At 36.6% G+C, this 23275-nt stretch overlaps 1 protein-coding gene across 1 annotated transcript in view; it reads left to right on the top strand.

Annotated features, from left to right (window-relative positions):
* Positions 1–22776, top strand: part of CATSPERE (catsper channel auxiliary subunit epsilon) — a 144510-nt gene extending 121734 nt beyond the window's left edge. Inside the window, exons 14-16 of the mRNA XM_049777559.1 lie at positions 3833–3919; positions 20582–20736; positions 22719–22776. Coding sequence (XP_049633516.1) covers positions 3833–3919; positions 20582–20736; positions 22719–22776 — 300 coding nt within the window. The remainder of the gene's footprint in view (positions 1–3832; positions 3920–20581; positions 20737–22718) is intronic.
* Positions 22777–23275: the final 499 nt, after the last annotated feature.

Genomic DNA, 23275 nt, shown 5'->3' with positions numbered 1-23275 from the left:
TATTTCACTCAGCATAATAGATTTCATGTACATCCATGTATAGGAAAATTTCATGACTTCATCTCTCCTGACAGCTGAAGTTTTCTTATTTCTACTTCATTTTCTCTTGATTCTTATTTGTGTTTCATTCAGGTCATTCCATACTTTGAGTTCTATGAACATTGTCTTATTTCTTTTTTTTTTTTTTTTTTTTTTGTTTTTGGGCCACACCCGGCGGTGCTCAGGGGTTACTCCTGGCTGTCTGCTCAGAAATAGCTCCTGGCAGGCACGGGGGACCATATGGGACACCGGGATTCGAACCAACCACCTTTGGTCCTGGATCGCCTGCTTGTAAGGCAAACGCAGCTGTGCTATCTCTCCGGGCCCCTATTTCTTATCTAAAGTCCTTATCTGAGAGGCTAAATAAGTGGTACTTTTGGGGTCATCAAAGCTACCATTTTCATTATTTAAGCATAGTGGAAGAAGCCTTTTTTATTACTCCATTGTCACTGTTGCAGTTTGGTAACTTCTATGTCCCTTGCTGAGGTTCATTGACCAGAGGAGTGCAAGGCTACAGAGTGGCATGGTGTGGCTGAGCCTTAGTGACTCTTTCCCTAGGTCTGGGTCTGCTCACCTTAAGTGCACTGACATGTCTTCCAAGTACCAATGCCATAGCCACCACCACTGCCACTCTTGCCCAAAATTACAAGTTACTTACAAAACAAAATATAAGTTAAAGTGCAAGACTGTTGTGTAAAATAGTAGCTTTCTCTGACAATGCAGAGACACAGTTATAAAGTATGGTAAGAGAAAATAAAGGAATGTAAGGGGAAAACATAACTTTAATAGCTATATTTGTATAGTTATGCTGAAATTTGGGGTACATATTGTCAGATAAAGAAAATGCATAATGATGGAACACCTTAAATTAATTGCTCCTCACCAACTGTATCTATGTAGTTAAATAATAAATAAAATCCTGAATTTAAATATTATTATATATAAATTCATGAGAAATTGAGTACTAATCTAAATATAAATATGTAATATAAAATAATATATATAAATAAATATAAAAATAATATAAAATGTAGAGATAATTTTCTCTTCTGGCCATTAAAATATCTAGAAATAAAATTAATTAGTAATGATGCATAATCCCATTAAAAATAACCAAAGATTCTTAGATAAATTATGTTTTAAGCCTGGGGGAGAATATCTGCAAGATGAGCATGAACTGATTTGATTTATTTTAATATATTTATTTAAGCACCGTGATTACAAACATGACTGTAGTTGGATTTCAGTCACAAAAAGAAAACCCCTTCCCAATGCAACATTCTCACCACCAATGCACCCCGTCTCCCTCCCACATTTCCTGCCTGTATTAGATACAGGCATTATACTTCTCTCATCATTAACATTGTCATGGTAGTTGTTAGTGTAGTTATTTCTCTAGCTGAACTCACCATTCATTGAGGTGAACTTCACATCGTGAGCTGGTCCTTCTGGACCTCATCTCTGGGCATTATTACAATAATATCTTTTATTTTTCTTAAAACCAATAAATAAGCAAGACTATTCTGTGTGTCTTTCCCTCTGACTTATTTTACTCAGACTATTAGTTTCCATGTCAAACCATGTATAGGAAAATTTTATGACTTCATCTCTCCTGACAGCTACATAATATTCCATTGTGTATATGTACCAGTTTCTTTAGCCATTAATCTGATGAAGGGCATCTTGGTTGCTTCCATAGTCTGGCTATTGTAAATAGCACTGTGATGAATATAGGTGTGAGGATGGCATTTTTGTAATGCATTTTTGTATTCCTGGGATATATAGCTGGATCATATGGGAGCTCAATTTCCAGTTTTATGAGGAATCTCCATATTGTTTTTTCATAAAGGCTGGACTAGACAGCATTCCCACCAGCAGTAAATGAGAGTTCCTTTCTCCCCACATCCATGCCAGCACTTATTGTTCTTGTTCTTTGTGATCTGTGCCAGTCTCTGTGGCATGAGATGGTACCTCATTGTTGTTTTGATTTGCATCTCTGTGATAATTAGTGATGTGGAACATTTTTTCATGTGCCTTTTGGCCATATGTATTTCTTCTTTGAGAAATTGTTCATTTCTTCTCCCCATTTTTTGATGGGGTTAGATTTTTTTTCTTGTTAAGTTCTGTCAGTACCTTGTATATCTTAGATAGTAGCCACTTGTCTGACAGGTATTGGGTGAATAGTTTCTCCCATTCTGTGGGTGGCTTTTGTACCCTAGGCACTATTTCTTTTAAGGTGCAGAAGTTTCTCCGCTTAATATAGTCCCATCTGTTTACCTTTGTTTCCACTTGTATGGAGAGTGCTGTTTCCTCCTTGCAAATGCCTTTAGTCTCAATGTCATGGAGTGTTTTACCTATGTGTTGTTCTATACACCTTAAGGTTTCAGGTCCAATATCCAGGTCCTTAAATCCATTTGGATTTGACCTTTTTACATGGTGTTAGATGGAGGTCTGAGTTCACTTTTTTCACAAGGAACTGACCAGTTTCCCCAACACTATTTGTTGAAGAAGCTTTTCTTGCTCCATTTTGCATTTCTTGCCTCTCTATCAAAGACTAATTGATTGTATGTCTGGGGAACATTTTCTAAATAGTCAAGTCTATTCCACTAATCCAAGGATTTGTCTTTATTCTAATGCCATGCTATTTTAATGACTATAGCTTTGTAGTATAATTTAAAGTTGGGAAAAGTGATGCCTCTCATACTCCTTTTCCCAAGGGTTGCTCTAGCTATTTGTGGGAGTTTTTTGTTCCAAATGAATTTTAGGAGTGTTTAATCTGCTTCTTTGGAGAAGTCATGGCTATCTTTAGAGGGATTGCATTAAATCTGTACAATATTTGGGGTGTATTTCCATTTAATTATGTTAATCTTATCAATCATAAGCAGGGTATGTATGTCAATTTCCTTGTGTCCTCTCTTATTTCTAAAAGCAGGGTTTTGTAGTTTTCTTTGTATAGGTCTCTCATGTATTTAGTTGACTCCAAGATATCTGAGTTTGTGGCACTAATGTGAATGAGGTTGTTTTTTTAATGTCCATTTCTTCTCTATTACTATTGGTGTATAAGAAGGCCATTGATTTTTGTACACTAATTTTGTAGCCTGTCACTTTGCTATATGAATCTATTGTTTCTAGAAACTTTTTGGTAGAGCCTTAGGGTTTTCTAGGTATATTATCATGTCATCTTCAAACAGTGAGAGCTTGACTTCTTCCTTTCCTCTCTGGATGACCTTAATATCTTTTTCTTGCCTACGAAATTATAGAAATAAAAGATTATTTGTTACCAGGAATGAATAAATGAATCCAAAATTGGTCAAAACACACAAACTTCCAGTTCTGAGAAAGTAAGCAAGTTAATCATAAATAGTAAGTGGTACTCAGAGCATAAAAGTTCTCATCACATAATAACAAAATGGTAACTATATGAGGTGTGATACAAGTGTAACTAACTTTACTGTGGTAATCATTTCACATTATGTAATATTGTACAACTATGTTGACTGAATTTCACAAAAGATGAAGAAAGTTTTAAAAAATTTTAAAAATTCTAAAAGATCAATATGCAAAGTCAATTATTCTTTATATGTCAACAAATACTTAAATGGCAGCATTCCCTTAAATGTATAATTTTTATATCAAAATATATTAAATTCTTATAGATTAATATGAAACACTGTAAGAATAAAATTGTACTGACTTAACATTGGCTTACTGTACTATAGATGTTTGAGAAGTACAGTCTCATACTTCACTATGTATGTTAATCTCACTACATAAATATAAAATATTTCAACAGAGTGGTTGTTTGACTGAAGCCCAGACATGGAAGTCAATGACTGAGCTTAACAAGGACATTCCACTAGAAGATGTGTGGGGACCAGAGGTAAGAAAAGTATTACCTTGCAAACTTCCTAATAACTAATTGGCATGAATTGGAGATACTTGCCTTGCACTTGGATGGCCCTGGTTCAATTTCCAGCACCGCATAAGGTCCACGAATGTTTGCCAGGAATAATCACTGAGCATAGAGCATAGGATTAAGCTCAGAGCATAGCTGAGTTGAGCCCCAAATCAAAATAATAATAATTATGTAATGTTAGTATAAACTAAAGGGTTATGAGAAAAAAACTGATTTAAATTTATCTTTGTAACTCCAATCTTGATTTTATTTTAACATACTTTATCAATTGGAGCTGGAGAGACCGTACAATGGATAAGGTGCTTGATCTGCATGTGTTCTACCTGGTTTTGATTCCAGACAACCCTGAACAGCTCCAGGAGTGATCCCTGAAGACAGAATCAGGAAAAAGCCCTTAGCATTACTGGGTGTGGCCCAACACTCTTCCAAAAATAAAATAAATTGAATCATATATTTTATCTTCATTTCTGTTTTTTCATTGTTGTCATATTTGCTTTCCTGTTCTTCAAAGACTCTAATGATTCTTATGTTGCTCTTGAACTCATCCCATAGTTCTCTGGTATGCCTTCTCATATTTTCATAGCTGATTTTGTCATTTCCCTCTTTCCTGACATAGGACTGTATTGCTATGAGTTTCCCCCTAATTACTGCTTTTGCTGTTTCCCACAGATTTTGACAATTTGTTTCTTCGTTGTCATCGTCTCAAGGAATCTTTTTATTTCTTCCTTGATTTCCTCTTTGATCCAATTGTTGTTGAGTAGCATGATGTTTAATCTTCAGGTGTTAGATTTTCTCCACAGTTTCTTTTTACAGTCAGTCTTTGATCTCTGTTGCATAATGATCTGATGGGGTGCTTCTGACAATTCTTATATTTCTAACTTCGTATAAGTTAGATTTATATCCTAAGGCATGATCTATTCTAGAGAAGGTTCCATGTGCACTTGAGAAGAATGTGTATTCTGATTTCTTGGAGTGGAGAGCCCTGTATAGGTTTATTAGTCCTGTTTCCTCTAATTTCTCGTTTAGGGCTCTCACGTCCTTGCTAGATTTTTTTTTTTGGTTTTCTTTTGTTTTGGGGTCACACCCGGCGGTGCTCAGGGGTTACTCCTGGCTGTCTGCTCAGAAATAGCTCCTGGCAGGCACAGGGACCATATGGGACACCGGGATTTGAACCAACCACCTTTGGTCCTGGATCGGCTGCTTGCAAGGCAAACGCCGCTGTGCTATCTCTCCGGGCCCCTTGCTAGTTTTTTGCCTGTTAGATTTATCTAGTGGGTATAGTGGAGTATTGAAATCTCCTACTGCTATTACATTTTCTTCCATATGTTTCTCTAGATTTGTGAGCAAACTCCTTATATATTCTTGTGGCTCTATGGTAGGTGCATAAATATTGATCAAAGTTAGCACTTCTTGGTCTAATGTTCCCCTGATCAGTAAGTAGTGACCCTCTTGGTCTCTGAGCACTTTTTTGAGATTGAATGCAATTTGGTCTGATATAAGGATGGCTGTCCCAGCTTTTTTTTTCCATTGGCTTGAATAATTGATTTCCATCCTTTTATTCTAAGCCTGTGTCTATCCTGTTCTGTTAGGTGTGTTTTTTGCAAGCAGCAGATATCTGGTTTTTATTTTCTGATCCAACCCTCTACTCTGTGTCTTTTAATGAGGGAGTTTAACCCATTGACATTTAAGGAGATTATTAACAGAGAGGGTTGTTGTGCTATTGTATTGAATAGAGTGGTTTTTGTATAATCGGGGGTTTGGATTGTGTAATACATCTTTGAGTATTTTATTTAGGGTTGGTTTGGTCAGTGCAAATAGTGTGAGTTTCTCTTTGTCTATGAATGTTTTTAGTTCTTCCTCCCATATGAATGAGAGTTTTACTGGGTTGTGGACTCTAGGTTGTAAGTTTCTTTCATTCAGTAGTTTAAATATGTCACTCCTTTGTCTTCTTGTTTGAATTGTTTCGAATGGGAGGTCTGGTTTGATTCTTATGCCTTTTTCTTTGTACTTAAGAGTTTTTCTCAGGGGCCGGGCAGTGGCACTAGAGGTAAGGTGCCTGCCTTGCTTGCGCTAGCCTTGGATGGACCACGGTTCGATCCCCCGGTTTCCTATATGGTCCCCCAAGCCAGGAGCGACTTCTGAGCACATAGCCAGGAGTAACCCCTGAGCGTCACCGGGTGTGGCCCAAAAACCAAAAAAAAAAAAAAAAAGAGTTTTTCTCTCTCTTATTGCTTTAAAGAATTCATCTTTCTCTCTGCTTTTTGCCAATAGGATTACTATATGCCTTGGTGTTGGTCTGTTAGGGTCTATTTTATTAGGGACTCTTTTTTTGCCTCCTAGATTTGTATAGGTGTCTCTTTCCAGAGGATTGGAAAATTCTCTGTTACTAATTCCCTCACTACTTGTTCTTTTCCTTTTCCCTTTTCCTTCCCTTCTGGTATTCCTACAATTTGTAAGTTATTTCTTTTATCTTTGTTCATTAGGTACCTAGCTTTTTCTTCCAATGTTTTTTCTTTTGCTTTCTTATTGACTTCTTTGTCATTGATGTTTTGTAGTTTTTCTTCAAGTTCCTCTATGCATTCTTCTAATTGCATAATTCTGCTATTCTGGCTTGTCAACATGATTTTTATTTCCCCTAGTTCCAATTGTATAGATTCTTTCATCTTCTGTAAAAGTTCTTCTTTGAATTGTTTGAATTGTTCATCTATAGATTTCTTAATCTCACAGGTTACTGATTCCTTGATTTCCTCTGCTAGGGCATTCATTGTTGCTTTAAAGTTCTCATCTATTGGGTTTGTGCGTTTTGGTGGGCTCGGAAACAATAGGAATTCTCTCCATTTTCCCAGCTGCTAATGTCTTCCTTGGTTTAGGTATATTTCTTAGTGTTTGGTGGTTTTGAATGTTGAGTGTTCAGGTTATTTAGTAAAGAGGCCTGCTGTACTAATTGTATTAGAGGTGCTTAAAGGTATATTTAATTTAGAGTTTATTTTTCCTCACTAGGTGGCTTGTCTAAATTTGATATAGATATTTCAAGCTGGTTCAGTGTTTTTGCTATCCTATTTTGTGGATTTTGGATTATCTGAGAAAGTTGGGTGTTAAGTATGAGCTGGCTAGACCTATATGTTATAAGTTAGACTATCTTGGAGCTAACATATGAGTGTGAGCACATTTCACAGGTTCTGTGGGAAAGGGTGGGGGTTTTTCTACCTGCCTGAATGTCCCAGCAGCCGGCCCAGGGCATCTGCACCGTTCACAGTTTCCACAAGAAGGGACTGGGTTTTTTCCTGCCTTCCTAGATGTTCCAGCAACCAGCCAGGGTCATCCACACCGTTCACAATTTCCGGGGAAAGGCCATATTGTTTTTCATAGGGTTTGGACCAGGCAGCATTCCCACCAGCAAGAGGAGCATGCCTTTCTTACTGCATACCCACCAACAGAGATTGGTAGGATAGAGCATGTTTTAGGACACAAGACTAACTTACATAAAGTTACAAATAAAATAATTATACCAAGCACCCTTTCAGACCACATTGTCACAAAAATAAAGATAGATTGTAAAAAGAAGACATGGAGAAAATTTAACATATAGAGACTAAACAATATCATGCTCCACAGCAACAGGATCAAAGAGGAAATCAAGGAAAAAATAAAAGTATTCCTTGAGTCGACTGACAATAAAGAAACAAATTGCCAAAATATATGAGACATGGCAAAAGCAATAATTAGGCAGAAACTCATAGCAATACAGGCCTACTTTAAGAAAGAAGAAAATGACAAAATCAACAACTTAAAGAGACACCTTAAATTTATGGAAAACCAACAGCATAGGAACCCAAATACAAGCAGAGGAAAGAAATAATAAAAGAAAAAAAACCATAATCAAAGCGACAGCACAGCAGTAAGACATTTGCCTTGCATGCAGCCAACACAGAACAGAGCCCAGTTTGAATCCCGTCATCCCCTACGATCCCCTGAGCCTGCCAGGAGTGATTTATGAGCACAGAGTCAGGAGTAACCCCTGAGAGCTGCCAGGTGTAACCCAAATACCAAAAATAAGAAAAAAGAAAAGAAGGAATAAAAACAAGTGCAGAAATCAACAACATAAAAACAAAGAAAACCATACAAAGACTTTAATGAGACCAGGAGCTGTTTTTTTTTTTTTTTAAAGAATAAACAAGATTGACAAATTACTGGCAAGACTCATAATTAAAAAAGGAATACTCAAATTTAATTAGAAATGAAAGGAAAGAGATTACCACAGAACCCCAAGAAATTCAAGACATCATGAGGTCTTATTATGAACAAATGTAATCAGTTTAGCTAGAGAACCTAGAAAAAATGGACAGATTCCTGGAAAAATATCATTCCCCAATACTTAATAAGGAGGAAGAAGAAAGCCTATCTAGGCCAATCGCAATAAAGGAAATTGAAACAATAATTAAGAAACTCCCCAAGAATAAAATTCCAGGAACAGATGGATTTACAGGTAAATTCTATCAAACTTTCAAAGAAGAGTTACTACCATTGATCCTTAGACTTTCCAAAACATTGAAAAGACTGTAATCTTCCCTAATTCCTTTTATGAAGCTAATATCATGCTCATTCCTAAAGTTGACAGATACCACCAAGAAAACTACAGGCCAATTTCACTAATGAACATGGATGAAAAAATTCTCAACAAAATTTAAGCAAACTGAATTCAACAACACATAGAAAAGATTATTCACCATGACTAAATTGGTTTCACTCCAGAGATGAAAGGATGGTTCAATATATGCAAATCAATCAACATCATACACTGCATCAACAAAAAGGATAAAACCACATAATTGTATTGATCCATGCAGAAAAAGCATTTGAAAAAATCCAATACCCATTCATGATGAAAACCCTCAGCAAAATAGGGATGGAAGGAACCTTCCTCAAGATAACAGCCATCAATAAGAAGTCTACAGCCAACATTATCCTTAACGCCAAAAAACTGAAAGCATGGGGCCGGAGAGATAGCGTGGAGGTAAGGCGTTTGCCTTTCATGCAGAAGGTCATCAGTTCGAATCCCGGCATCCCATATGGTCCCCCATGCCTGCCAGGAGCAATTTCTGAGCATGGAGCCAGGAGTAACCCCTGAGCATTGCCGAGTGTGACCCAAAAACCACAAAAAAAAAAAAAAAAAAAAAACCCTGAAAGCATTTTTACTAAGGTCTGACACCAGGAAGGCTGTCCACTATCTCCAGTCTTATTCAACATAGTTTTAGAAGTCTGGCAATAGGAATCAGACAAGAAAAGGAAATCAAAAGAATTCAAATAAAAAAAGAGGAAGTCAAACTACCATTTTTTTTTTGCAGATGATATGATGATGTACATTGAAAATTTTAAAAGAGTCCACAGAAAAGCTCCTAGAAACAATAAGCCAATACAGCAAAGTAGCAGGCTACAAAGTCAATACACAAAAAACAGTGGCATCATTTTTGCAAAAGCTGGCTCCCTGTGTGTGACACCAGGCGGGGAAAATCCGCGAAAGTACACCGGCCCAGTGGGGCTCAGCTGTGAAAGACTGTGAGGGTGACCTGTCTATGTCTGTCTACTGTCCTCTTGCGTGAAACTCTTGCGAGTGGGGCAAAAAGAGCCTCCAGAAACCTCGCTCGCCCAGACGCCATTTTCAGGGAGGGACTTCAGAGCATAAAAACCGGCTATCCTTTGCAAAAGCTGGCTCCCTGTGTGTGACACCAGGCGGGGAAAATCCGCGAAAGTACACCGGCCCAGTGGGGCTCAGCTGTGAAAGACTGTGAGTGTGACCTGTCTATGTCTGTCTACTGTCCTCTTGCGTGAAACTCTTGCGAGTGGGGCAAAAAGAGGCTCAGAGGAGCACGGCCGCTCCGCTTCGCTACGCAGCCGTGCACTCTTTCTAAGGAAAGAACTCCATTGCAACAAGAAGGAAAAATCACACTAAGAACGGCGCTATATCACAGAAGCAAACATTTCTCTCTGGACTGTCTTCTCTGTTACATGCTCGGGCCTAAGATTTGACCCAGTGTGAGGCTTCATCCACGGAGGACTCCCCTCCCTTAGAGGCAAGTCAGCCCATCCAGAAAGGGAGGAGCCAGAGGAGTGTGCTGCCTACATCATATAGACAATGAATACCACTACAACACGTAGAAAAACCCACAATACAAATGTGACAATGGGGAAACAGCGCAGGCCAGCATCAGACATAGAGAATGAAGATGACAATTCTGAGGACCAGATAATGACTGAACAACTAATCAACCTCTCAGATAAGGACTTTAGACTAGCAATATGGAAGGTGCTCAACAGACTCCAAGAAACCATGGATCGAGTTGAACAGAACACTAATAAGAACCAAGAAAATATGAAGGCAGAAATGACAAAACTCCAAACTGAAATAACATGTCAACTAACAGGCCTGAAAAACTCAGTAAACGAAGTGAATGACAAAATGGATAAGCTCTGGGACAGGGTATCAGAAGCTGAGAATAGACTTGGTGCTGTGGAAGATGAGATACATAACAATTCCATACAGCAGGAGAGATTGGACAAAAAACTTAAAGCAAATGAGCAGACAATGGAAAAATTAGTCAAAGAATGGGAACAGACGAAAATAGAAGTCTATGATAAGATCAACAGAAACAACTTAAGAATCATTGGAGTCCCAGAGACCCAGGAAGAAAATTTCCAGGAAGAATCAATGGTCAAGAACATCATTAAAGAGAAACTTCCAGAGCTAAAGAATATATGTGATCAAATCCTGCATGCCCGAAGAGTACCAACCAAAAGAGACCCCAGAAAAACCACCCCAAGACACATCCTAGTCACAATGACAAATCCCACAGATAGAGACAGAATTCTGAAAACAGCAAGATCAAAAGGGGAAATCATGTTCAAGCAAGCTTCCCTGAGATTTACAGCAGACCTGTCACCAGAAACGCTCAATGCCAGAAAGCAGTGGTGGGATATTGTGACAAGACTGAATGAAATGAATGCTTCACCCAGAATACTATACCCAGCAAAACTCACTTTCCGGTTTGATGGAAGAATACATGGTTTCACAGACAAAAAACAGCTCAGAAACTTCACAGACACAAAACCAGTCTTAAGAGAAAAACTGAAAGACCTAATCTAAGACAAGACTACCCAAAAGACACACCAAATTTTGAAATAAAGATGGCGTTAAATCCCAGGACAATTCTTTCTCTCAACGTCAATGGACTAAATGCACCAGTTAAGAGACACAGAGTGGCTAAATGGATCAAAAAACTCAATCCAACCTTCTGCTGCCTACAAGAAACGCACCTGAATAGTCAGAACAAACATAGACTCAAAATAAAAGGCTGGAGAAAAGTTATCCAAGCAAACAACACCCATAAAAAAGCTGGAGTGGCCATACTAATATCAGATAATGCAAACTTTATACTCAGGAAGGTTGTAAGGGAAAAAGACGGACATTTTATATTAATCAAGGGGTACGTAGAGCAGGAAGAATTCACTCTCCTAAACATATATGCACCGAATGAGGGGCCAGCAAAATATTTAATACAACTGCTGACAAATCTGAAAAATAATATCAACAACAACACAATAATTGTGGGGGACCTAAACACGGCTTTGTCAACACTGGACAGGTCAACCAGACTGAAACCCAACAAGAATATACTAGACCTGAGGAGAGAAATGGAAGAAAGAGGCCTAGTGGATATATATAGGACACTCCATCCCCAGAAACCTGGATACACATTCTTCTCCAATGTACATGGGACATTCTCCAGGATAGACTACATGCTGGCACATAAAACATACCTCCATAAGATCAAGAGGATAGAAATTTTGCAGACTACCTTCGCTGACCACAAGGCTCTGAAATTATTTGTGAACTCCAAAGGGACTCAGAAGAAACACTTTAACACCTGGAAGTTAAACAGCCTCATGCTCAATAACCAGTGGGTCCGAGATGAAATCAAGGAGGAAATAAAAAGGTTCCTGGAAACAAATGACAATAAAGACACAAACTCTCAGAACTTATGGGACACAGCAAAAGCAGTACTGAGAGGAAAATTTATAGCTTTGCAAGCACACATCAGGAAGGAAGAAGGAGCTTACCTGAGTAGCTTAATGACACAGCTAATAGAATTAGAAAATGCTCAACAAAAGGACCCAAGAACAGGAAGACAGAAGGAAATAACAAAGCTGAGAGCAGAAATCAACGAAGTGGAAACTCAAAAAACAATCCGAAAGATCAACGAAAGCAGAAGTTGGTTCTTTGAAAAAATAAACAAGATTGATAGACCACTGGCAAACCTAACAAAGAAAGAGAGAGAGAGAAACTTGATAACTCGTATCAGGAATGAAAAAGGAGAGATCACTACTGATATGACAGAGATTCAAAGGGTAATCAGAAACTACTTTGAAAAACTCTACGCCACTAAAAATGAGAACCTGGAAGAAATGGATAAATTCTTGGACTCTTATAATCTTCCACGGTTGAAGGAAGAGGATGTAGCATATCTAAACACCCCCATCACCATTGATGAAATTAAAACAGTAATCAAATGTCTGCCGAAAAACAAAAGCCCAGGTCCAGATGGATTCACTAATGAATTCTATCAAACTTTCCAAGAGGAACTACTGCCAATCTTGGCAAGACTCTTTCATGAAATTGAACAAACAGAAACACTTCCAAATAGCTTTTATGAAGCCAACATCACCTTGATACCTAAACCAGACAGAGACGCTACCAAAAAAGAAAATTACAGACCAATATCACTGATGAATGCAGATGCAAAGATCCTCAACAAAATCCTGGCAAATAGGATTCAATGCCTCATTAAGAAGATCATCCACTACGATCAAGTAGGTTTCATCCCAGGAATGCAAGGCTGGTTTAACATCCGTAAATCTATCAACATAATACACAACATCAATAACAAGAAAAATAAAAACCACATGATCATATCAATAGATGCAGAGAAAGCATTTGATAAGGTCCAACACCCATTCTTGATCAAAACTCTCAGCAAGATGGGAATGGAGGGAACCTTTCTCAATATAGTGAAGGCCATCTACCACAAGCCAGTGGCAAATATTATCCTCAATGGAGAAAAACTGAAAGCCTTCCCTCTAAATTCTGGCACAAGACAAGGCTGTCCTCTCTCACCACTCCTATTCAACATAGCACTGGAAGTACTTGCTATAGCGATTAGGCAAGAAAAGGATATCAAGGGAATCCAGATAGGAAAGGAAGAAGTCAAGCTCTCACTGTTTGCAGATGACATGATACTCTACTTAGAAAACCCTAAAGACTCTATCAAAAAGCTTCTAGAAACAATAGACTCATATAGCAAGGTGGCAGGCTACAAAATTAACACACAAAAATCAATGGCCTTTCTATACACCAACAGTAATAAAGAAGAAATGGACATTAAGAAAACAACCCCATTCACAATAGTACCACACAAACTCAAATATCTTGGAATCAACTTGACTAAATATGTGAAGGACCTATACAAAGAAAACTATAAAACTCTGCTCCAAGAAATAAGAGAGGACACACGGAAATGGAAACACATACCCTGCTCATGGATTGGCAGGATTAACATCATCAAAATGTCAATACTCCCCAAGGCATTATACAGATTTAATGCCATCCCTCTAAAGATACCCATGACATTCTTCAAAGAAGTGGATCAGACACTTTTGAAATTCATTTGGAACAATAAACACCCTCGAATAGCTAAAGCAATCATTGGGAAAAAGAATATGGGAGGAATTACTTTTCCCAACTTTAAACTGTACTACAAAGCAACAGTTATCAAAACAGCATGGTATTGGAATAAGGATAGGTCCTCAGATCAGTGGAATAGGCTTGAATACTCAGAAAATGTTCCCCAGAGATACAACCATCTAATTTTTGATAAAGGAGCAGGAAATCCTAAATGGAGCAGGGAAAGCCTCTTCAACAAGTGGTGTTGGCACAATTGGATAGCCACTTGCAAAAAATTAAACTTAGACCCCCAGCTAACATCATGTACAAAGGTAAAATCCAAATGGATTAAAGACCTCGATATCAGCCCCAAAACCATAAGATATATAGAACAGCACATAGGCAAAACACTACAGGACATTACAGGCATCTTCAAGGAGGAAACTGCACTCTCCAAGCAAGTGAAAGCAGAGATTAACAGATGGGAATATATTAAGCTGAGAAGCTTCTGCACCTCAAAGGAAATAGTGCCCAGGATACAAGAGCCACCCACTGAGTGGGAGAAACTATTCACCCAATACCCATCAGATAAGGGGCTAATCTCCAAAATATACAAGGCACTGACAGAACTTTACAAGAAAAAAACATCTAACCCCATCAAAAAATGGGGAGAAGAAATGAACAGACACTTTGACAAAGAAGAAATACGCATGGCCAAAAGACACATGAAAAAATGTTCCACATCACTAATCATCAGGGAGATGCAAATCAAAACAACGATGAGATACCACCTCACACCCCAGAGAATGGCACACATCACAAAGAATGAGAATAAACAGTGTTGGCGGGGATGTGGAGAGAAAGGAACTCTTATCCACTGCTGGTGGGAATGCTGTCTAGTTCAACCTTTATGGAAAGCGATATGGAGATTCCTCCAAAAACTGGAAATCGAGCTCCCATACGATCCAGCTATACCACTCCTAGGAATATACCCTAGGAACACAAAAATACAATACAAAAACCCCTTCCTTACACCTATATTCATTGCAGCTCTATTTACCATAGCAAGACTCTGGAAACAACCAAGATGCCCTTCAACAGATGAATGGCTAAAGAAACTGTGGTACATATACACAATGGAATATTATGCAGCTGTCAGGAGAGATGAAGTCATGAAATTTTCCTATACATGGATGTACATGGAATCTATTATGCTGAGTGAAATAAGTCAGAGAGAGAGAGAAAAACGCAGAATGGTCTCACTCATCTATGGGTTTTAAGAAAAATGAAAGACACCCTTGTAATAATAATTTTCAGACACAAAAGAGAAAAGAGCTGGAAGTTCCAGCTCACCTCAGGAAGCTCACCACAAAGAGTGATGAGTTTAGTTAGAGAAATAACTACATTTTGAACTGTCCTAATATTGAGAATGTATGAGGGAAATGTAGAGCCTGTTTAGGGTACAGGCGGGGGTTGGGTGGGGAGGAGGGTGATTTGGGACTTGGGTGATGGGAATGTTGCACTGGTGATGGGTGGTGTTCCTTTTATGACTGAAACCCAAACACAATCATGTATGTAATCAAGGTGTTTAAATAAAAAAAAAATTAAAAAAAAAAAAAAAAAAAAACAGTGGCATCCCTTTATACAAATAATGGCTCAGAGGAGAAATAGATCAAAGAATATATCCCATTTAAAATAGTGTCCAAAATTATCAAGTACCTAGAAATCAACCTAACAAGAGAAGTGAGAGACTAGACCATGAAAACTTAAAAATACTTCAGAAAGAAATAGGAGAGGACCTAAGAAAATAGAAGAACACCCCATCCTCATGGGTTGGAAGAATCAATATCATTATCAATATCAATATCAAATGACCATCTTACTTACTATTGAAGTGGATTTAATTGGTATGTAAAAGGGGAATGGAAGCAGGAAATAGACATCTCATGAAGAGCATTGTTGTAAAGAGAAATAAAGTATGTAGTCACCAGAAAGTGGTTTAAAAAAGTATCTTTTGTAGTAAGTGAAAATAATATGTGTTTATGGATGAAAATATTTTAACAAATTAAAAATTAAATTTACATTATTTTATACTAAATGTATTCAAAACTGAGTTTCTGATATCCATCCTCCTGAACACTTCCCAGACCAACATTTTTCCTTGTTATTAAAAAAGATATTATCCTTCCAATTTTGTCAGTATAAAAGAGTCTCCAGGTCAACTTTGACCTACATTTGGTTTTTCAGAAAACTTTTATTAAGAAAGATTTATTTACTTTATTTAAAGAACATGATTCATATAATTGATATATGTGACCATAATAATTTGTTGCCAGGCAAGTGAGAGCGAAGTTATTTAAAATATATTTATATATATTTTATATATCTAAATATTATATATATGTATAAAGAGGGCTAGAGTGATAGTATAGTGGGTAAGACATTTACCTTGTATACAGCCAACACAAATTAGATCCTTGGCTTCCCATATGGTCCCTCTAATGAAACCCATGACATTTTTCAATTAAATCAATCAAACACTCCTGAAATTCGTTTGGAACTATAATATGCCCATGAATAGCTAAATCAATTCTGAGGTTAAAGAAGATGGGAAGCATCACTTTACCCAATGTTAAGTAGAACTACAAAGCAATAGTCATTAAAACAGCATAGTATTGTAATAAAGACAGACCCTCAGATCAATAGAATAGATGAGTATTCAGAGAATAACCCCCAGACATCCAATCAATTAATCTCTGATAAAGGACAATAAACACAAAATGGAACAAGGAAAGCCTCTTCAACAAGGGATGTTGGGAAAAATGGTTATCCACATGCCAAAAAGTCAACTCAGACCTCTATCTAACACCATCACAAATATTAAATCAAAATGGAATAAAAATCTCAATATCAGACCTGAAACTTTAAGGTATATAGAAGAAAATGTAGGAAAACACTTCATGAGATTGAGACTAAAGGCATCTTCAAGAAGGAACTACCACTGTCCAATCAAGTGGAAGAAGAGATTAAACAAATAAGATTACATCAAACTGAGAAGCTTCTGTTCTTCAAAGGAAACAGCAACTAGGGTAAAAAGGTCACCCACAGAATGGGAGAAACTATTTATCCAATACCCAGCAGATAAGGGGCTAATATCTAAGATATACAAGGTACTGACAGAACTTTTTTTTAAAAATCTAACCCTATCAATAAATTAGGAGAATAAATAAACAAACAGATTTTAAAAGAAGAAATACAGATGGCCAAAAGACACATAAAAATGTTCCACATCACTAATCATCAGGGAAATGCAAATAAAAACAATGAGATATTATTTCATACCACAGAGACGGGCACACATCACAAAGAACAAGAACAGCCAATGCTAGTGTAGATATAGTGAGAAAGGAACTTTTAGTCACTTATGGTGGATATACCGTCTAATCTAGCTTTTTCTGAAAACAATATGGATATTCTTCAAAAAACAACTGGAAATTAAGCTCCCATATAATCCATCAATACCACTCTTATGAATATACCCAAGAAACACAAAAACACAATACAAAAATACCTTTTACACTCTTATGTCCATCACAGCACTATTTACAATAGCCAGAATCTGTAAGCATTTCACATGCCCAACAACAGATGAAATGCTAAAGAAAATGTAGTACATATACATGATGGAAAACTATGCAGCTGTTAGGAAAAATGAATTCATGAAATTTCCCTATACATGGATAGATATGGAGACAATTGTGCTGAGTGAGAGGGCGAGAGACAGTCACAGTATAGTGTAACTCATTTGTGGGGATTCTTTTTTTTGTAAATGAAAAACAATATAGTAATAATACCCAGAGAAAATAGAGATGAGGGCCAAAAGATCAGCCCGTGATATGGAGCTTACCATAAAGAGTGGTGAGCACATTTGGAGAAATAACTACACCAACACCTACTGTGACAATGACAGAAAGCGAAATAGAATGTCTATCTCAAAGATGGAGGGTAGGAAACATTAGTGGTGGGAAAGTTAAACTGGTGAAGGGTGGTATAAATTTGATGACTAAAACCCAACTACGAACATTTTTGTTAAACCATGGTACTTAATAAAGAAATTTAAAAAATAGCATAGTGAAGAAATAACAAAGGCCATAGGCAATAGAACTGGAAAATTATCTACAAAACTAAATTTACCATGGCAGAAACTTACCATGAGAGGATACAGAGACTGCAGTGGAGAGAAACAGATATCATGTGGCCTTCACCAATGGTGGAGAGTGTGGTGTTGAGGATGTGGTGTGCGCATGCAGCCCTATCATTAACAATATTGTAAATCACAGTGACTAATATATCATTTTAAAATACTATCCTCCTGACTTTTAGTTGAAGTGCATTCAGGAGTCAGGATTGAGGATAGTTGTGATACTATATGTGCCAAATTTTTGGAATTTTACCAAATGTTTAAGATTCTGCCAAAGTAAAGCATTTACCTTCCATATGGTGTATTCCAGTTTAATCCTTGGCACTGTATGGTCCCGAACTTGTCTGAGTAAAATCCTGGAGGGCCTCCAAGTGCTATTCTCAAGGTATTCTTGAGCTCTCACACTGAATTGTCAGTCATGTTGGATGAGAAGTTCCCTTCCTGGAACCATTTAAAAATTCACTTCAAAAAAAGATAAATTACTAGAAAGCAAGTAAGTGAGATAGCTAGTATTTAACAGTTTTGAGTCTGTAAAGTTTCTGATCTGTTGTTGATCTGTGAAGCTGTGTTTCTTTCCTTCAAACTTGAACGCAAGTCTGGCCATGTAAAGTATTCTTGGTGAAGCATTCATTTCATTGAGTTTTATCATTATATCCCACCACTAACTTTGGACATTGAGAGTTGCTTGTGATAAATCTATAAATCTTAAGGATGCTTGTTTGTATGTAATTTACCTTTGTGATTTTGCCACTTTCAGTATTCTATCCTTGTGATTTTCATCATTGTGATTAGATTGTACCTTGGGATGCTCTTCTTTAGGTCTCTTTTAGCTGGTACTCTTTGGGCATACTGTATGTGGTTGCATGAATTCTTGAGCCCTCAGAATAGCTCAGCAATAATGTTCTTAACTGTTAATTCTTTGGGGGAGGGTTCTTTCTGTATCTCTCAGATTCCAGTGGTTCTTATGTTGTTTCTATTTAACTTATCCTAGAGTAATATTTTTGTCTGTTGGCTTCCTTTGAGGATTTTTTATCTTCTGTTCATTTATTTTAAGGCTCTTTTCCTCCTATTTCGCTGTATGGAGGTGTTATGCAGAGCATCTTCCATCTCACTGCTCTGTCTTTAACAGCTGTTACACTGCTGGTGAAGTCTTCCAGTAAGTTTTCCAGTCCTGTTATGTATGCTTGAAGTTTTCTCTTTTCTACTTTCATATCTTCTTGAGTCTTATTTATGCTTAGTTTGGTTTTTTCCATGCTTTGAGTTCTTTGAACATCCTCCACATTTCTTCTCTATAGTTCTTATTGGAAAGGTTATATAGGTTTCTGGTACTTGTCAGATCTTCAGAGCTACCATCTTCATTCTCTAAACATGGTGAGGTTCTGCATTGTTTGCCTATTGTCACCTATGCAGTGTGGTATTTTTCCGTGTAGTACTGGGGTTCATTAAGTAGGAGAAACATGCAGCTGTGGAGTGCTCTTCTCATTGTGCCAGTCTCCATCTTGCTGCATCCCATCATGAAGGTGGAACTGCTCTCACTGTCCACTTGTTGCTGGTCTCTAGGCATGGCCATGCTCTTGGTTTATCTGATAGTGCAAGTCTTGCAGCATCCTATTATAGGGTGGGGCCCCAATTATATTACCTGGTGCTGGTATCCAGCACAAACCCACTCACAGTTCACCTGGTGGTGGCTGGTCTCTGATTTTTTTTAATATAGTCATTGTGAAATTACAAAGTTACTTATGATTGGGTCTCAGGCATACAATGTTTCAACACCAATCATTTCACCAGTGTCCACTTCCCTCCACCTATGTCTCCCTACTCCCATTTACCTCCCACTAATCTGCTTCTTCCAAAGGCATTTATATATAATGCATATATAGTATTTTTAAATGTTTGCCCTTTGGTTTACAGTATTGTTGCTGTAAGTTTATACATAATATTCTACTACCTTTTCAGAACCACTTCCTCCTCCTCCTTGAACACTTCCTTCACCATAGACATTTCCCATTCACCCCAACCCCCATCCTATCTTCCAGCTTCCTCAAAGAGTTTGTTTCCTAGAGAATATCTGTTCTCATTTCATTTGTTTTCATTCTTTGGGTATTTGTTATTGTACCATTAAGTTTCTTTATGTTCTACATATGAGAGAGCTATATACCTCAAGGGCCCAAAAACAAAATGCAGAAGTTTGTACCTTTTAAGTTTTTTTCTTTTTAGCCTTAATAAAGATAGGTTTATTTCACTTGTGCTTTAAAAGCTGTGTCAAGAGATTAAAATAAAACATATTCTTTTTTGTTTGTATCTTAATATTCACAAAGATATTAGTGATAATGGGATAAATGAAAGTTCTAAATGAAGATGAAAAGCTAAACATATAACACATTGACTCTTATGAATAAAATAATGTATAAACCATATAAGTTTATTTGAATGGCTTTTATGCCTTTATGATTAAGGTAAATATATTTACATAATAGCAGTACCTTAATTTATAATTATATTTAAATAAAATAGACAGTATTTTCTCTCACAAAAGTTCATTTTTTAAACAATTTTAACTTGATATAACTTCTAAAAATTCTCTGTATCACTAAAAAGTCATAGACTAGAAAGGAATAGTCATTACACCTGTAAGTCATTTTCTAAACTATAAGTATAACTTTGTTCCTTAAAATCATAAAATAACCATAACTTTTTGTTTTCTATTCAGAACTATGTCCACTGTTTTTCTTATTCTGGAAAACGAGTAGACTTAAATCAACCATATGAGATTATCAATAAGACTAACAAAAATCATTTAGTGTGGCCCACGGACCATATTGGAATGTATGTGTTTCGTGTGAAGATACTGGATCCAAACTATAGGTAAATATGTTCTTCTTCTGTTGTTGTTGTTGTAGTTATTATTATTACTAATATTAGTTCTTTATTTATTTGATTTAATTTAATGTCAATTATTTATTTATGTTCATATTATTTAATATTTTTTTAATTTTATAGTATTCATATCAAACATTCTATAGAAGTAGGTGAAAAGATTTTATGTTAAACATCAATTAATCAACTCACAATATATTCTGAATACATAAGCACTTTCATTGCTTTATAATGCAAATATGATAAGCAAAGTCTCAGCCCTCAAGGTGCTTATATAACTGGAGAAGAAAGAATTGGAATACACTTAAATAAAAGGAGGAAAAATCAGGAAAATACGTATATGTAAGTTTTTGTTTTGTTTTGTTTTTTGGGGGGCCACACCCGATAAATGCTCAGGGGTTACTCCTGGCTATGTGCTCAGAAGTCGCTCCTGGCTTGGGGGACTATATGGGACGCTGGGGGATCGAACTGTGGTTCGTCCTAGGCTTGCCTAGGCAAGGCAGACACCTTACCTCTAGCGCCACCACATCGGCCCTGTCCTTTTTTTTTATATGTAAGGTTTATTTCCCAACACAAATATTGGTGCTGTTTTTGAGCACAGATGAGAACAAGCAATGATATTTGATAGAAGTTTATCATAATAAATCATCCTAGGTAATATGGAACATTAGCATAATTTACATTGCCTAAGAACTTGAATAAATCCTTTAAATAAAAGTCAAATTAATAATAAAATATTGACATACTGTCTATGATCATGAATTTATGATAGAAGACAGAATTAGAAAGGTGGAAAACAAAAGAAATAGATTAATCTGTAATGTAAAAATTTATTTTAAACTATGTCTTAGAGATACTGGTGGAGGGAAGCAGACTTTCTGGTGGGGGCTATTATATTGGAATGATGTACACATGAACATTATATAAATGATTAAAAATCCCATTCTTTATTTAAAATGCTTTAAAATATATTTCCTAGTCAGCCTCATTCATATCTTTAAAGACTAGAGAAGAGTGTCTAAATTATAGCTCTAGTAAACTCAGCCTGAGAATAGCATAAAAATAATATCAAAGTAAAGTAAACTTTACAAATGAAAAAAAGTGAACTTAACAAGGCAAAAAAATGTCAAAAGAAGTCCTGGTAGCTTTAAGAATAAAAGTTGTGTAAGTCTCAGGAAAAAAACAGATTATTTTGGTTTCATAATAAATGAAGGAAAATAAGGGATTATTATGTTCTCAAGTTTTCTAAGTTAATCAATTATAAGTTATTGTACTTTATTTGACCAAAATAGATTATAGGGTAATTTTTTCCTTAGAACAAGCTTCAGATAAATTATGACTCTGCAGTTGAGTCATAATAAAATATCTAAGTGAAGATGTCTTATAAATAGTTTAAGAATTCCAATTTTGAATAGAAGGAATATTTGATGCTATAGAATTGAAAGTACAAATATGGTACAATCAGAGTTAGTGTTTTGAGGCAGCAGTGATAAGAAAGCATTTATGTGTAAATGATTAAAAGTCACCCTACATGAGTCAGGCCTTGGTTTCGTCCTGGCATCCCATGGTCCCTAGAGCACATGCTGAGAACAATCCCAAGCACAGAGTCAGGCGTAGCTTCTGAGCACACCTGGTGTGTCCCTGGTCCTCTCAAATAATATTCAATAAACTTGTTACTCGCTATTAATTTGGTCCTTTATGGTCCTTGAAAACCACGATGAAAATGCTATAAAGTTGTTAGGTTGCCCTGGCAAGTTCTAGGGAAACATGTAGCACCCAAAGTCACAAAATACAGAAAAAATAAGTCATCTTGGCTATGTTATAAATGTGATGTAAATTTATTGTTCCTTGTCAAGAAAATGACACCTTAATTAATTAAAATTATATGTGACTTAATTGTTATGAAAATGGGAAAGGATATTTTTAAGTATATTTAATTTTAATCTTTAATCTTTTTTCCTACTTTGTAGTTTCTGTACCTTAACTGCTCAATTTGCAATAGAGACCTATGGCCTGATTCCCAGGTAATGACATGACTTAATCAAAATCTAATGGAGGAAGTTCTAGAAAACACAGGTGGAATATTCTCTGAATACTCGTCTATTCCATTGATCTGAGTGTCTGTCTTTGTTCCAATACCATGATGTTTTAATGACTATTGCTTTGTAGTACAATTTAAAGTTGGGGAAAGTGATGCCTCCCATATTCTTTTACCTATGGGTTGCTTTAGCTATTCGTGGGCGTCTATTGTTCCAAATAAATTTCAGGAGTGTTTGATCCACTTCTTTGAAGAATGAATGTCACAGGTATCCAGAAATTCCATTAATTCTGTACAATGCTTGGGGGAGTATTGCCATTTTATTATGTTAATCCTCCATGAACAGGGTATGTGTCTCCATTTCCTTGTGTCCTTTTTTATTTCTTGGAGCAGTATTTTGTAGTTTTCTTTGTATAGGTCCTTCATCTCTTTAGTTAAGTTGACTCCAAGATATTTGAGTTTGTTGTGAGGCACTGATGTGAACAGGAT

The sequence above is a fragment of the Suncus etruscus genome, chromosome 7 (assembly GCF_024139225.1).
Source record: "Suncus etruscus isolate mSunEtr1 chromosome 7, mSunEtr1.pri.cur, whole genome shotgun sequence".
In the NCBI taxonomy this organism is placed as follows: Eukaryota; Metazoa; Chordata; class Mammalia; order Eulipotyphla; family Soricidae; genus Suncus; species Suncus etruscus.
The sequence above is the reverse complement of the archived record's forward strand: the minus strand, read 5'-3'. Positions and strand labels throughout refer to the sequence as shown.